This window comes from Temnothorax nylanderi, unplaced genomic scaffold (assembly GCF_030848795.1).
Source record: "Temnothorax nylanderi isolate EJ_2023f unplaced genomic scaffold, tnyl_v1.0 TNYL_tig0203_pilon, whole genome shotgun sequence".
Classification (NCBI taxonomy): domain Eukaryota; kingdom Metazoa; phylum Arthropoda; class Insecta; order Hymenoptera; family Formicidae; genus Temnothorax; species Temnothorax nylanderi.
This window is the reverse complement of record NW_027249265.1, coordinates 72388-88167: the sequence shown is the minus strand read 5'-3', so window position 1 is coordinate 88167 and position 15780 is coordinate 72388. Positions and strand designations below refer to the sequence as shown.

General features: G+C 35.0%; 2 protein-coding genes and 1 pseudogene across 7 annotated transcripts in view; 2 read left to right on the top strand and 1 right to left on the bottom strand.

Moving 5' to 3' along the window:
* The first annotated feature begins 212 nt into the window (after positions 1–212).
* Positions 213–5544, top strand: LOC139778957 (retinol-binding protein pinta-like; annotated as a pseudogene).
* Positions 5086–11144, top strand: LOC139778964 (retinol-binding protein pinta-like). 5 transcript variants are annotated; one of them, XM_071717140.1, is made up of 6 exons: positions 5086–6116; positions 6886–7141; positions 9543–9702; positions 10000–10105; positions 10230–10602; positions 10863–11144. In XM_071717140.1, exons 2-6 carry the CDS (start codon positions 6970–6972, stop codon positions 10943–10945), a joined length of 894 nt encoding a protein of 297 aa, XP_071573241.1. In that variant the 5' UTR covers positions 5086–6116; positions 6886–6969; the 3' UTR covers positions 10946–11144. The 5 variants fall into 5 exon arrangements, with proteins under 5 accessions (XP_071573241.1, XP_071573239.1, XP_071573240.1 ...); XM_071717138.1 differs by having other exon boundaries at positions 5087–6112; XM_071717139.1 differs by having other exon boundaries at positions 5087–6112; positions 6860–7141.
* Positions 11145–12535: 1391 nt separating this feature from the next.
* The window catches only part of Snu (ABC-type transporter snustorr), a 52947-nt gene continuing 49702 nt past the window's right edge, over positions 12536–15780 (bottom strand). For both annotated transcript variants that reach the window (XM_071717121.1, XM_071717122.1), the window contains one exon: positions 12536–15157. In XM_071717121.1, coding sequence (XP_071573222.1) covers positions 14943–15157 — 215 coding nt within the window. In that variant the 3' untranslated portion in view covers positions 12536–14942. The remainder of the gene's footprint in view (positions 15158–15780) is intronic.

The window sequence follows — 15780 nt, the reverse complement described above, 5'->3', positions numbered from 1 at the left end:
TAACTATAAACATCAGGTTTCTTAATTAGGTATTTTATATGTGCAACTAGAAAGCAATAATATAACTATAATCTTTTAATATAATTTTAGCACATATGCATTTTATTTAAAATATTAAAAGCGTAATGTAAAGAATATAGAATTTAACATTTTTTCGCGACTTATTCTCTCGAGGATAAGTATCAAGTATTTATTAGAATCATCACCGCGTCTCTACTTCGTAGATGGCGTTGATTCATAATAGCTGAAATGATTTAATAACATCTAGATCCTGAAAGAGCACGCGTTGTTCACTGTGTAATCTGCTGATCATTTTTTGTTGATCGTGCGCGGTGCAGAGCAGGGCAGAGCATCTCTGCGGCTCGCAGACGTAAATTAATCCTCCAAAGCGAACGAAGGTTCTCGTATTACGATGGCCAATGCAAGTGACCACGACGACAGTGTAGAGTGTTACGCTCAGCAAAAGCTGACCAGCGCGAATAAGTTATATGCAGCGACATATTTGAACGAGACTGATGAAACTAGAGCGAACGCCCTCGCGGAAATTAAACGCTGGATCAAGGAGAAGGACGACTTACATGCACGAAACGGTAAAACGGACAACGATCCCACGTGAAATATCGCGTTGAAATTCAATTATAGTTCATTAATTCCAAAGATAAAAAAAAGTCACCTTCAATCCGCGGAAATGTGACGTGACATTTGATATATATTCACTTAAAAAAAAAATGAAAAATGATGTAACAAGTGGCGTTTAACTTTGTTAGCGAAAAGAGAAGTGAGAGTAAAAGTGTCAATAAATAATAGTAAATAGTTACTGAATAGAATTTTTTATACAAAGTTTGTTCTCGCAATATTGTATTTCAATATTTTTTAATCAAGCAGTTTTTTAATTAGCGATTCAATTAGTCAAAGAAGCAAGAAAGAATATCTACATTTAGAACAGAAATGTGCATAATATAATAATTTTGGTACGTAAATTTTTGAATGTGCGGAATATTTGTGCGCAAGCAAAATATACCTAATTAGATTCAGTTTTATGTTTCGGGGAAAACTAAATTATTTCTCTCTTTCTTCCATTGCGGAGAGAGATACTTGAGAGCATAGTGTACAAGAGCGAATGTATGAAATTAAGCGTTTAATTAAAATTCTTTGCATTCCTAAATTAAAAGAATAAGAAAAGAAATTCATTTTACTCGCTACTTAGAACTCATTTTTGTATACATTATTTTAACTCTTTAACTAGAAATTAGACTTGTATTTTAACTTATTAATCTTATACGCTTAATTTATAAGTAATAATATAACTATAATTTTTTAATATAAGTTTGTTTTATATATGCATTCTATTTTTAGAAGATCTAATGCGTGTTACATTGTAATGAATTTAGAAATTAAAGTTTTTTCGCGCCGCTCGGGAATAAGTAGAAATATCGGGGATAAGTAGAAGTATCTATCAAGTGTCTATCAAGGTCATCAAACCGAATCATGGTCGGCTGCAGATGGCCCAATTTCTGATTATATCGCAGTTGATTCAATAATAGAGCTCTCTGCATACAGCGCAGAGTTGATCCGTGTTATTTGTCGTGATACATAATTACACATTGCATTAAACATTGTTGCATTTGGCATTTGTTTTATCTTACGCGTGACAGCTAGTGCATCTACTCTATTTGCAGACACGAGTCTCTCCCCGGTGGGCGAGACTTCGCGTTCACCAACGTTCACTAACGTCGCGATGGCGAGCACTTGCAGTGGCAGTGTTATGCCTCATGCTCCACGAGAGCTAACTGAAGAGGATAAAAGATATGCAGCGGCAAATTTGAACGAGACCGACGAAACGAGAGAGAACGCTGTCGCGCGAGATCAAACGCTGGATCGAGGACGAACTGCGCATACGAATCGGTAAAAATGACATCAGCGATCCTGCGGTCGTGTTCAAATTCAATTACGACTCGTTATTTCGGCAGTACAACTCATTCATTTTTAATTGACGTTGACATGACATTACGCCGATTCACGTGTCAGATGTTTAGGGGCTTTTTCATGCTGACGCTCGACGCTTGATTTGGGCGTCAAAACTGGTCACGTGAACAACTTCAAGACCGGAATCAATATCAACTTTCATGAACACACACGGTCAAACACGTCTAATTATTTTTTAACGATATATACACTTTATTTACAGTCAACGATTTGCAATTGACAAGCAATTGACTGAAACGAGCGTCAAGCGTCAAAGCTGAACACAGTTGAGCTTTTGCCATTTGACGCTGGAATTCAAAAGACTATCATGTGACCTATCACGTGATCAATTTTGACGCCCAAATCGAGCGTCGAGCATCAGCATGAAAAAGCACCTTTTAGCTCTCTGAATTCATACTTGATCGTGTAAAAAAAAAAAGAAAAACGAAAAATAATGTAACAAATTGTGTCTGACTTATAATGAAGAGAAAATCGAAAATAATCTGAAAGTTTCGGCAAATAATAATAAATGATGAAATATAGTAACTCGATAAAAGACCTACATGACAAAGTTCGTTATCGCACTATTGCATTTTGCCATTTTGTAAGCCAAAATGTTTTTTAAAACTTTATTTAAATCTTCTATTAATTAAAAATCCCCATCTTATCCCGTGGCACGCATTTATAAAATATAATTTATAATCCTGATTTAGCATTGTTTCGATTATAGCCTTTTAGTTAAAGGAACTCTTTAATGTGTACACAGATGACTTTCTCATCCTGCGATTTTTGAGAGTATGCAAGTTTGATCTTGAGAAAACTAATATCAGGATACGAAACTATTATAAGCAACGATCCAATTTACCGGAATGGTACATGAATAGAGATCCGTTTCGACCAGAACTGCAGGAACTGCTTGATTTGGGGTAACGAACAGTATTTCGGATAATTAATCTAATTTTGTTTTTTATTATTTTTTAATCTGCTTCATCTATTTCGGATACATAACAGAACTCTTCACTAATTGCAGCTGCAATTTTAAAAATAACAACTTGCATAAAATTACAGATACATTTTCAATAACTTTTTTTTCTTATTTCTATTACACTCTAAGAAGAATATTTAATTAAGAAATTTCGGAAATATACTAGCTGCGTGACTGTAAAACTAAAAGGTATTTTGATTTTTTCGAAGGATTCTAAAATACTTTATTCCCATTTAGAGTGTTTTTGCCTCTGCGGAAGCCGGATAGTGAAGGAAGATCAGTTATTGTGGTGCGCGGCACTCGGCATGATCCAAAAAGACACAATATATCAGACATAGTTAAGGTAAATATTAAAATAATACAATGCTTGAACAATTTATGGCCCACGTCGTCACGCTGAAGTATTTTTTTTCATTGTTATTTATTATTTCTCGACGGACGATTTTTTTAGATCGGTGTGATGGCGACGGAAGTGGCAATGAAATATTATCCCGCAGCATCTGTGCACGGTTTCGCATCGTTTATAGACATGGTCAATCCAACAGTACGCCACATTCTTCAATTGCGACCCTATATATTAATGAATTTAGTCCACGCGTGGCAAAGAAGTCCACGCTGCTATCCTATAAGAATCCAGGAGATCAATATATTCAATGTACCGGCATTTTTCAATGTTATTGTAGAGATTCTCAAATCATTCATGACTGAGAAGATAAAGAATAGATTTAATGTCTATTCACATACGTCCGACTGTTTCAAAGATATTCCCGCTGAGATTTTGCCCGTCGAATATGGCGGCATTGATGGTACAATCCAGGAATTAACAGGTAATTTTGATAAATTAAAACGCGGAATAAATTTGACGCGTTTAGTGGACGATAAAGGATGTTATTAAGAAACTATTGCCAAGAAAAAGGGATAAACTTTTCTCAGTTAAGACGAGCAATCGTGAAGGCGATAATCACTAAATGCTAAGAGTTTTTCAGATTCTAAAATATATATGAAGCCCTTTTCCAGATTTGCATAAACATTTAATTGAATGTGTGTAATATAAACATTTTCTTTTGCAGAATATTGGAAGAAATTAATTGAAGAAAATGGCGGCTGGCTTACGCATAATAATGAGAACGATAGAATCGAATAACATTTCGGAGCAGTAGCTTCAAAATCGGAAGAAAATATTTGTTCTTTGCGCACACTTCAATGCATTTGTTATCGAACTAATTATACATCGTGATTGTTGATGCTGATTTATCCCTAAAATATGATACTAGAAATCATATAAATTTTAAAGCGCATGCCTGTCAATTTTCTTTATCATTAGTTGCTCGTTAAATTGCAGGTCAAAATGCGCTTTTGTAATTCGCAATCACATGTCCCGCGTTTACTATCGTCACGATAGTAACGTCACTGAAACGACGGCATCAGCTATTAATAAAGATAAAATGTTACTCGTTGCAGAAACGGGTTTATTTTTTTATGCGACAAGCATTAAAGTATCGCGTGCGATTTCTTTATCAGGAAAGATTTACCGGCGACTTTTACAAAGGTTTAATTATAGTAGAATATGTACGGTATAATTTTGTAACACATTTGGTTCTATTTTTCCAAATGAAGGTGGTTTACCAGGCTGTACGTAATTTTTCCCTTCACCGCAGAAAGTAAATCATTTTTCTTCTCTTTCGTTATGCAAAAGATTCTTGCCGGAAGCGCAATACAGAAGAGTGGATGTAAGATTCATATACAAATTTTCTATATATCCTTAAGTTATGTGAATAAGAAGAGGAACTCGTTTTACTCGCTTGTAACTTAAATATTATTTTTTATTTAAATCATTTTATTGTTTTAACTATAAACATAAGTTATCTTAATTTATACTTATTTTATACGTGCAGCTTGAAAGCAATTATATAACTATAATCTTTTAATATAATTTCAGCTCAGACGCATTCCATTTAATAGAAAAGTATACTATGATGTAAGGAATGTAAAAATTAATGTATCTTCGCGTGGCTCATTCTCTCGAGGATAAGTGCCAAGTATCCATCACGTTCATCATACCATGTCTCTACTTCGTAGATGGCGCGATTTCTAGCTACTGAGTCATCACTGAAATAATCAAGAGTCCACCAAAGCGCACACGTTGTTCAGCGTACTATCTGCTACTACTGTGTTTATCGTTGGTCGTGCGCGTGTCAGAGCTAGCATTTCCACGACTCGCAGACGCGAGTTCTTCCGCGGTGGATGAAGCTTCTCGCGGTGTTACGATGGCGAACGCAAGTGGCCACGATAATGTAGAGTGTTACGCTTGGCAAAGACGAGGACAAGTTACATGCAGCGACACAGTTGAACGAGACTAAAGAGAACTCCATCGCGGAGATCAGACGCTGGGTCGAGGAGAACGACGATTTGCGCGCCCGAATAAAAACGACGTCAATCCTACGTGATTCATTGAAATGTCGCTTGTGAAATTCGATTGTAGTGCATTAATTTCGAAGCAATAACACGAAATTCGCCGCGATGTAACGTTACATCTGAAACCTATTCGTTTTGATCGCATAATAAGGAGAAAATAAAAAATAATATAACATGTAGCGTTTGACTTTGTTAGCGAAATGAGAAGAGAGAAAGAGTGATATGAAAGTGTCTCTCTCAATAGATAACAATAGATAATGATAAATAGGGACTCGATAGAAATCTTTTATAATGAAGTCCGTTTATTGCATTTCGCTATTTTTTTTTAAATTTAAATTTTCGATTAGCGATCGATCGTTTTATCTTCATTTATATATTGAATTGGTTGAATTGGTCAAACAAACAAGAAGAGATATCTATACATTTAGAACACAGAAATATGTGTGATATAATATATTTGTTGGTCGCATCTTTTAAAAGAACAGATAACGACTGTCATACAGATTTGCCACATCGGGTCTTTGAATTAGTTATTTGCTGCAGATAGCGCGATTATTACTGACTTGTCATAGGAATGATAAGAAATATCATATAGATACCAAAGAGTATATGCTATCGATATATTGCTTATTCTTAATCGTGCATCGCGCATATATTATAATGCGCCGCGATTTGCAGATGCAAGTTCCGCGTTTGTTATCCCGAGTGAAGTCATTGCAACGATAGCTGCGTTGGTTATCAACAAAGGTGGGTACGTTGCTGCAGATCGGACTATCTCTTTATGCGTTATGCATTCGAGCATTGTGCGTGATTTTTTTCGCTAGGTATGGATTTACGGAGAGGTCTTCCCAAAGGCTCAACAATGCTATAGAAAACGCTTTTATAATAGAATGCTCAGTTTTCTTTCACTAAATATAGGTCGCATTTTGCTCAATTGTTTTGCCCTTTACTAGATGGTCTCGGTAAAGAGAAAGAAATTGTTTCTCTTTTTCTTTTACTGCGCAGAGAGGACTTGAGAGATAATGCACGAGAGGGATAATGCGCGGATGTATAAAATTAAGTTTTTAATAAAAATTTTCTGTATTAAATTATGTAAATTAGGAGAGATATTTGCTCTATTTACTTTGCAACTTTTAGAACTAATTCTTTTTAGATTTCGACATACATTTCAATTTTATATGCAGAATTCATATAAGTAATAATATGGCTATAATGTTTCAATTTTATTTTTTTCGCCTTCTATTTAAAAGTTCAAATGTGTGCTACAGTGTGAAGAATTTAGAAATTAAAGTTTCTTCGCGGCTTATCCTCTCGAAAATGGATGTCAAACATCCATCCCGTTCACCAAACCGGATCCGTCATTGTTCGCTGCAGATGGCGCATATAATCTGATCACTGAACCTGACTTTATCAAAGAGCACGTAGATTCCAAAGAGCATGTTTTTGTGCACTGTTTATATATTCGCGTTTACATATATTGCCTGTCGCGTCTAGTGTTGATCGCGCGTCGCTCGTTACAGTGCGTGTCTGTACATTGTACACGCAGTGCCTCTTCGCGGTGACGGAACTCCGCGAGACGTTCACCAGCGTTCACTATCGTCGTGATGGCGAGCAGTTGCAGCGACAGCGTCATGCATCACGCTCGGCAAGAGCTGACCAGTGAGGATAAAAGATATGCAGCGGCACATTTGAACGAGACCGACGAGAATAGCGAGAACGCCGTCGCGGAGATCAGACGCTGGGTCGAGGAGAACGACGACTTGTCTACACGAATTGGTAAAAATGACTGTGATCTCACATGGCAGGCTCGTTGAAATATTTCTCGATGTTCAATTACATATTAATTCCGGAGTAATGAAACGAAATTACTTTTAGTGGGCGCCAACGTGATGTCAGTCTAATACTTAGCTCTTTGAATTTGTTTTTGGTCGCGCATTAATACAAAGACAAGAGGATAACAAGTAGCATTTGATTCCTTCGAAAAGAAAAGAAACGCGTTCTTAGAGTCTCATAAATAATTGTAAATAATCTTAAATAGTGACTTGATGGAAAATTTATACGATAAAATTCGTTATCGTTTTTGCATTTGAGCATTTTTTGAACCAGTCTTTCGATCGATTTTCTTTTAACTATCTTAAATAGTCGAGGAAGCAAAAATGTGTATTTATATATATTTAAAACATAAAAATGTGTGTATTTATATAAAACATGTATGTATTTTGATACAATAATTTGTAATTAATATTAAAATAGAACTTCAAGAATAGAGAATTTTAACAAAAAAATTGTTACAGTTTAGAGACATATATCATCATGATTAAGTAAGTCTTAGACAGAATTTCCATAACATATGTTATGCGCATATTCCGACTTTGCTGTCTAATTAATAGATAATTCCTTAACAATGGTTTTGTCTTCATATCTGATTCATGACGTATCCGAGATGTATCACGCAATTCTTCTATGTTAACTAGGGCATAATAATATGTGCAATACGTGTATCGGACGTGTATCGGTGCATATCATGTATCGGAAAATTAATTTCTTGTATAATAAATTTTTCCAATACATTATTAATATATAGATATAAACATTATATATTTTATTTTTAATGAAATAACCGGTCAAAATTTATCATTTGCAGAACCATTCCAATTTATTTTTGCATGAGTATCTTCAGATAATTAAAATGTTCCTAATTTTCACCTTCACACATAAATTATTATATAAATTATTTTAGTTATGTGTTTTGAGGATTGAGTCGAAAGTTCGAATAGCAAAATGTCAAGGTATCATAACAGAGAGCTACAGAAAAAAATTGAATAGAATTGTCCCCTAATCAGCAGAGATCACGCGATTACAATCTAAATAATTATGCCCATTAGACATCGATTATCTTTATTTCAACTTAATTGACACTCGATTTATTATTGAACTAATTTTGTTTACCGGCTTATTATGTTTAACTATTGTATCATTATAAATTAAAATGAGATGTCTGATTGTTTGTATTGTTTTAATAATTGTACCTCAATTACTAAAATAATATACAGGTACAGAAACTTAGAATGTTATAGCTTTTTGAAAATGTATGCAAAAACTAGTAATTATTAGTGTCTACTCAATAGCAAATTTCGATAGCTTATTCCATTAAAAATATAGAATATAATATACATTTATATTAACTTACTTGTTATTAATGTTACATCTACTATTAATTTATATTGTTACTTTGTAGTGTAAATAGCTTTACCACAAAGATCGCTTCACTGTATCGATTCACTATAAATATCGATTGACAAAGATTAAAATTTAATAATTATATAAACGAATTTATTCGTAAAGAATAGAGAATCAAAATAATTTAATTAACATATTTTACGTAAATGTAAACATATTACGTAAAATATGTTGATTAAATTATTTGGATTACATATTCTGTAAAGGCCAATTAAAAGTGAAGTAAAAAATTCTAACATCAAAAACTCAATCAAGATTGCAATAAACTCAGAAATAATTAGACACTATGAACAAATTAAATTCATGCAAGTGATGCCATCATTATGCATGCACAGCAATTACATTGTCAATTTCCATAACTTATCTGATATTACTTTTTATCATTCAACTGTGCTTACAAGTCTTGAATTTTTTAGTCGATATTGCGTCAGTCTTTCATTAAATTGCAATTCATTAATTTGAATTTTTAACTACTTCCTTTTTATGCATCTTGACTGCTATACATATATGTAAAGTTCAATACTTTGATTATATATCATTTTAGACAAGAGATGTGAAACTTAATTGCTACATTTGTACAGAATATCTGTTCAAACAGAATTAAGTAAAACATGAAAAAATATATAACTAAATTCAAAAATATGACTAAATTTAAATACGACTAAATTGATTTTAAATAAATTGGAATATAACAAAATTAATAACTAAATTTAATTCCATTAGAGACAGAAGTTATTAAATGATTAAACAATAATTTTTTTTTGTTTCTTAGAATGTAGCATAATAAAACAGATCTTTAATGTTTTCTGTTAAAAAGATATTAGAATTTATTTCTGAAATTACTGCTCTATGTATATATTTCTAATATTAATGATAATAGATTTAGTACTGTTTTAAGTAACTTTTCATTTGAAAGGAATCTTTAATCTGTACACAGATGACTTCCTTATCCTGCGATTTTTGAGAGTCTGCAAGTTTAATCTCGACAAAACTAAAATCAGGATACAAAACTATTACATGCAGCGATCCTACTTACCAGAATGGTACATGAATAAAGATCCATTTCGACCGGAACTGCAGGAACTACTTGATTTAGGGTAACGACTATTATTTCGGAGTATTAATTGAATTTTGTGAGTTTTTTTATTCTCTAATTTATTTTAACTATTTTGGATACATAGCAGAACACTTCAAAAACTGCAATTTCAATTTTAATAACAACTTGCATAAAATTACAGATAAATTTTCAATAACTTTCTTTTCTTATTTCTATTACATTTTAAGAAGAATATTTAATTAATAAATTTTGGAAATATACTAGATGCATGACTGTAAAACTAAAAGGTATTTTAATTTTTTCAAAGGATTCTCTAAAATACTTTATTCCCGTTTAGAGTGTTTTTGCCTCTGCGGAAGCCGGATAGTGAAGGAAGATTAGTTATTGTGGTGCGCGGCACTCGGCATGATCCAAGAAGACACAATATATCAGACATAGTTAAGGTAAATATTAAAATAATACAATGCTCGAACAATTTGTGGCCAACGTCGTCACGCTGAACTTCAGCCGCTGAAGTATTTTTTTTTTCATTGTTATTTATTATTTCTCGACGGACGATTTTTTTAGATCGGTGTGATGGCGACGGAAGTGGCGACGAAGAATTACACCCTGGCGTCGGTACGTGGCTACTCGGTGTTCATTGACGTAGCCAATCCAACTATGCGCCATGCTGTTCAATTGCGACCCCAAATAATAATGAATTTGGTCCACGCGTGGCAAAGCTGCTATCCTTTGAGGACCCATTCGATCAACATAATCAACGCGCCCGATTATGTCGATATTGTTCTGAGAATTTTCAAATCTTTCATGTCTGAGAAGATGAAGAACAGATTGTACGTCTACACACAGAGGACGATGCAAAACTGTTTCGAGGGCATCCCAGCTAACATCTTGCCCGTCGAATATGGTGGTACCGATTGTACATTTCGAGAATTAACAGGTAATTATGGTAAATTAAAAAACAGTACAAAATTGACGCGTTTACTTGATGATAAAGGATGTTTCTTATTAAGCAAGTATTGCCGAAGAAATGAACTTTTTGCAGTTAAGACAATCGTTTAGGCAACAATTATTAAGTGTTTGCTAAGATAGTTCATCGGATATGAAATATATTTATGTATATTAAGTGTGTAAATTTCCATATATTCAATCATATGATTTGATATGTATATGTAAAATACAAATATTTTTTTTTTGCAGAATATTGGAAGAAATTAATCGAGGAAAATCGCGACTGGCTTATGGATGATGAGAAGAACAAAATAGCTATTTCAAAGCAATAGTTTTATCGACAAAATATGCTCTTAATATACTCTTGGATATTTATTATCAAATATAGGTTGCACTATCTCTGCCAATTTTGTGAGAAAAGAAATAATCTTTTTTTTTCTCTTTTCCTACACAGGGGGATTCTATCGGTGATATAACACGAAAGAATGATGCACTATAAATTTTTAATAAAGAATACATTAGTTATTTTTAGTCGGTAGTTTATATTCTTAAGTTATATAAAAGCGGAAAAATTTACTCTGTCCACTTTGCACTTAGAGCCCTAGTCCATTTGATTTCTTATATGATCTCTGCATTTTAATTTACACGTATAATCGATATGTGCAGACAATACACATAATAACTATACAAATAATAATATAACTATATACGTTCATATAAAAATCTGTTTTTATATTTGTATGTATTTTATTTAAAAGATTGGTATTGCGTATTTGACGCATCTTCTAAACTTCTAAAAAACCATTGTACATGTAGATTTGCTACAGCGAATTTCTGAATTTATTATCTGCTGCACATGGATCAGTTATTAAATATAATTTATCGCGAAAATGATAGCAAAGATTATGTAGATTCCAAAGGGTATGCTGTCAATCTCGTTTATCGTTGGCCACATGTCGTACGTTACAATGCGCCTTCGGTAGATTTGGAGAGGAATTTGTAGAGCAAATTCGGCGCTTAGTATTATTACTATTATTACATGCATTCGTGTAATGATATGCGTCAAAATCTGACGCGCTAGAAGAAGAAATATATAATGATACATTTGAACGAGACTAAGAAGGTCATCGCAGAGATCAAATGCTAAATAGATAAAAATGTCAGCGGTAGTTCTACGTAGCAGGCGCGTTAAAATATTGCTTGACAAAATTCAGTTGCAGTTTATTAGCAAGTCTATTAACTTTATCAACGCACCGGGAATTTTGATGCAATTTGTCAATTGTCGAATCTGTCGATTTTTAAAATATTCATGAACAGCGGAGCTGAAAAATAAATTGCGTATCTACACGATGCAAAATAATTTCGCAGATACTTCAGCTGTCTTGTTGATCAAATATAGATGACGCTCTCTGAGGATATATTAGGAATTAAAATAGGTAATTGCAGAATAGAGCGATGCGCAATTGTTAGTAGACAGTCAAGAATGCTTCTTATTAACCCAAAAGTTGCAAAGAAAAAATAATCCTTTCCGCAGTTAAGATTGCAATAATACAGACAATTGCCTAAGCAACATTTGTTAATAATTCATCATTTCGATCTATATATGTCTGTATGTGAGCTCGCATATTTACATATATATAATTTGAGTAAGATACATTTAAATAACGTAATTTTATGTAAATTATGTATTGGAAGAAAGTGATCAAGGAAAATCGCAAAAATCAACGACGAAAAATACAAGATAACAATTTCAGAGCATTAATTTCGAGGTAAATCGCGATCCAATTAATCCGCATATAGATCACGTGAAATTGATAGGGCGAGCGAAAAAAAAGAAGCAGTTATATTGTAATATATCGAGACAATGATAATAGAGTGACTTTCTGTGAAAAGATATATGTACGTACATATATATATATATATGAGTTTCATGTCTTTTTTATATATAAGTAAAATACAATATACATTTTTGCATGTTGTCGAGTTTTCTCTTGGCGTCGTCCATTTTCGTTGACAATTTTTTCGCTAATTAACAAATGCCCGATGGCATGCAGTTTCCCTAGTTGACAGCACGATACAATGATCCGCATGAATTGCACTTTATGGACGATCACAGTACTATAATTTATTCATACATAAAATATCAAATATATATTATGATCAAAAATTGCAGCATACACTTACATAAATCTGCGTTGGTTGTTATTTTTTGATGATTAAATCATTATTTATAATTTATATTTATACGTCACTGAAATGATTGCCACGTATGGCAGATAACATTTGTTGATATACAAATGTTATCGTAGTTCACGAGCTGTTATCAGGTCATTATGAACTAACGAACGATAAGAATTTTCGACACTGCGTCGTAATTCTGACTTGTTCATCATGTATACCTATAAATATACACGTCGAAAACGCATGCAAAATAATAATGAAATAAGAAGTATTATAATTTTTTGAACGCGCGCCGCGGTACTGTCGGTTTTTTTTTAAATTCTTTCTACGTCCGATATCGTTGCGAGTTAAATAAAATACGTACATACTTAAAGTCATGGGCAAGTAGAATCGCGCTATACGTTTAACCAGCTATTACATATTAATTTACGTAAAACTTACTAACTACGATCCCATTTTAATCCCGGGATGATGTTTTACCAGGTTCCCTTCACCGTGCCAGATCTCCAACAAATGGCTTCGTAAAGGTATCGCACCTGGTTTATAATCGCCAATGAGGATTACATGCGGTCCAGCGAGAGTATAAGCATCGCTTATTATTGTCCACGATGCACGCGACGGAATGCTTAACTACGAGCGCATAAATTTCTATTCGCGATATTCCGGGCGTGAATAGACACGATGAGGGGGAATTATTGGCCGCGTTCAGCAGAACTGCTGAGAGTGCTGAGTTGTCGTCTTATCAACACGCCACGTTGATTTGTTGATTCTAAAAGTAAGAGCCAATCACATTCGACTGCTACTACTTCGATTGCGGCTTGTTCTGCTGAACGCGTCCATTGTTCCTAATATATTTCGCACGACACGCACAGTACTATCAAACGCATTTTTACTATTTCTATTTTCGCCGAATTACTTAATCACGATCCTTCGTGAAAAAAAAAAGAAAAACGAATTAAGCACAAGTAGGAGCAGAGTTTATTCGTTCGAGATGTCGCGTGGTGAAGCACTTTAGTCTTCGAGTTTTCTTTTCTGCGGCACGATTTTATAAAATACTTTAGTTTATATGTAAAAATAAACCAACTCTCACCTTTGTTTATATTAGAAAATTATACTATTATTGCGAAGATAAATTAATATTATGCGTTTTCAAAATCATTCGGGACGTTATATTGTTTGCAATCTCTGCGCATGATAAACGCTTTCCGCATTGAAGCTAACTTCGACAGAAATGTCGCTATATAAGTCGTGTTAAATGGAAAGCGCCGATTCTATTTCCCTCGATCGCGATCCTCGAGAAGATCGGTTCGTAGGGAGAATCCTGGCGGTATCCTCGGGCATCCGCGCCAATTTTTTACAGACGCCGGATAAAAATATGATCCCTATAAACAAGACGCACGAGGCAAACGCGGCAGTCTCACGCATCTTATCATCATCGTATTACATTTATTCGAGAGTTCCCATTACGCACACCAACACATACACACATACGCATAACACAGACATACATACGCGCGGCGCCTTGCACGCGCGACACGTGAGCCTTAGAAGCACATTGAGCGCACGCAGGAGCATCACATGTATCGGAGGTCCATTCGCGGCGGAGAATGTTGCGAGATCGTCGACATTTGGAATCCGAAGCCGATCTATCGAGATCCAGGAATGCTTTATACTGCCGCCGGGCGATTGAGCGATGGCAGTCGGTTTCTTGAATAGAGGATGTTACGCAACGTTCCTAGATAGAAGGACCCTTCTTGGATCGCGGAATTTCTTCTCGGCCACCGACATCCAATTGCATCTACAGTCTCCGCTAATTCTGTACGATTTCTAACTAATGCTCCGTTAAATTTGACCCCAGCTATAATACAGCTATGAAGCAGGTAAAGGAAGAAGAGTGTCCTCGATGGATCACTTCGCTCTCGGGTGGAGAGACGCGAGTCCCGAATCGCGACATCCATCGAACACACCATTCGCCACCGATTCCCGATTCAATTCGTTCCTCTACGGGGAACATTCGCTCCCTGATTCAGAGCTCTTTCTCTCTCTTTCTCTTTCTTTCTTTCTTTTTCGTCTATCCGTCGCGGAATGTTCGCGAGTCACTGTACACCGAATACAGTCTGGACGGAGGGCGGAAGTTACGAGCTATCCTTATCCGCGCTTGAACTTCAGCACCAGCAAGCTTATCGTGAGGAACACGATGATCCAGATGATGGTAGAGATATAACCGTTGTAAACATTCGGCTCCGTGATGCTCCAGCCGCGGGTCAGCATGGACCGCAGGGCGGTCGTCGCCATCGTCAGTGGCAGACCTTGCGAGATGTATCGCAGGACCGTCGGCATGCCCTCCACCGGCCATATTACACCTGCAAAACGGAATAATCAAGTAAACTTCAAGTAAACGTGGAATAGAGTTCGCCGAATGTATCTTTTTTTCTTCATTTTGCGTCTAACTTTTCTCAATTCGATTTAACTTTTGCGGGATCGCTTTCGCGGCAGAGCAAATATCTCTTTTTAATTCTCTCATTTATAAAGTAGGTCCGTACAAGACTCGAGTCTTGTATGGGCGATTGAAATATTTAGAATATTAAATTTACGTTTCAGAGAGAGAGAGAGAGAGAGAGAGACGAGGAGAATGCAGAGCGATCTGAACAGTTTGTCCAACGATTCGATTAGGGCACGGCGCGCGCGAGTATTGGCCGACTTTCACTTCTGGTGACGGCAAGGACTTCAGCGCGTGACATTTACATCGAAATGATCGTCTAGTGTAACAACGATGGACTCGATTAAATTCGTTGAATACGGGATGATTTCCATGTTTATTTTACAGGGATAGGATATCAAACGCATATTCAATCTGATTGATAAAAGCAACTGATATGAGAATCGCGTAGATCTGTTTTAATTCTCGCGCAAGTTTCATACATAATCATAATTGTTAGATACTATATTGCGAACGAAAGCCTTAAAATATCCCGAATGTGCTTAT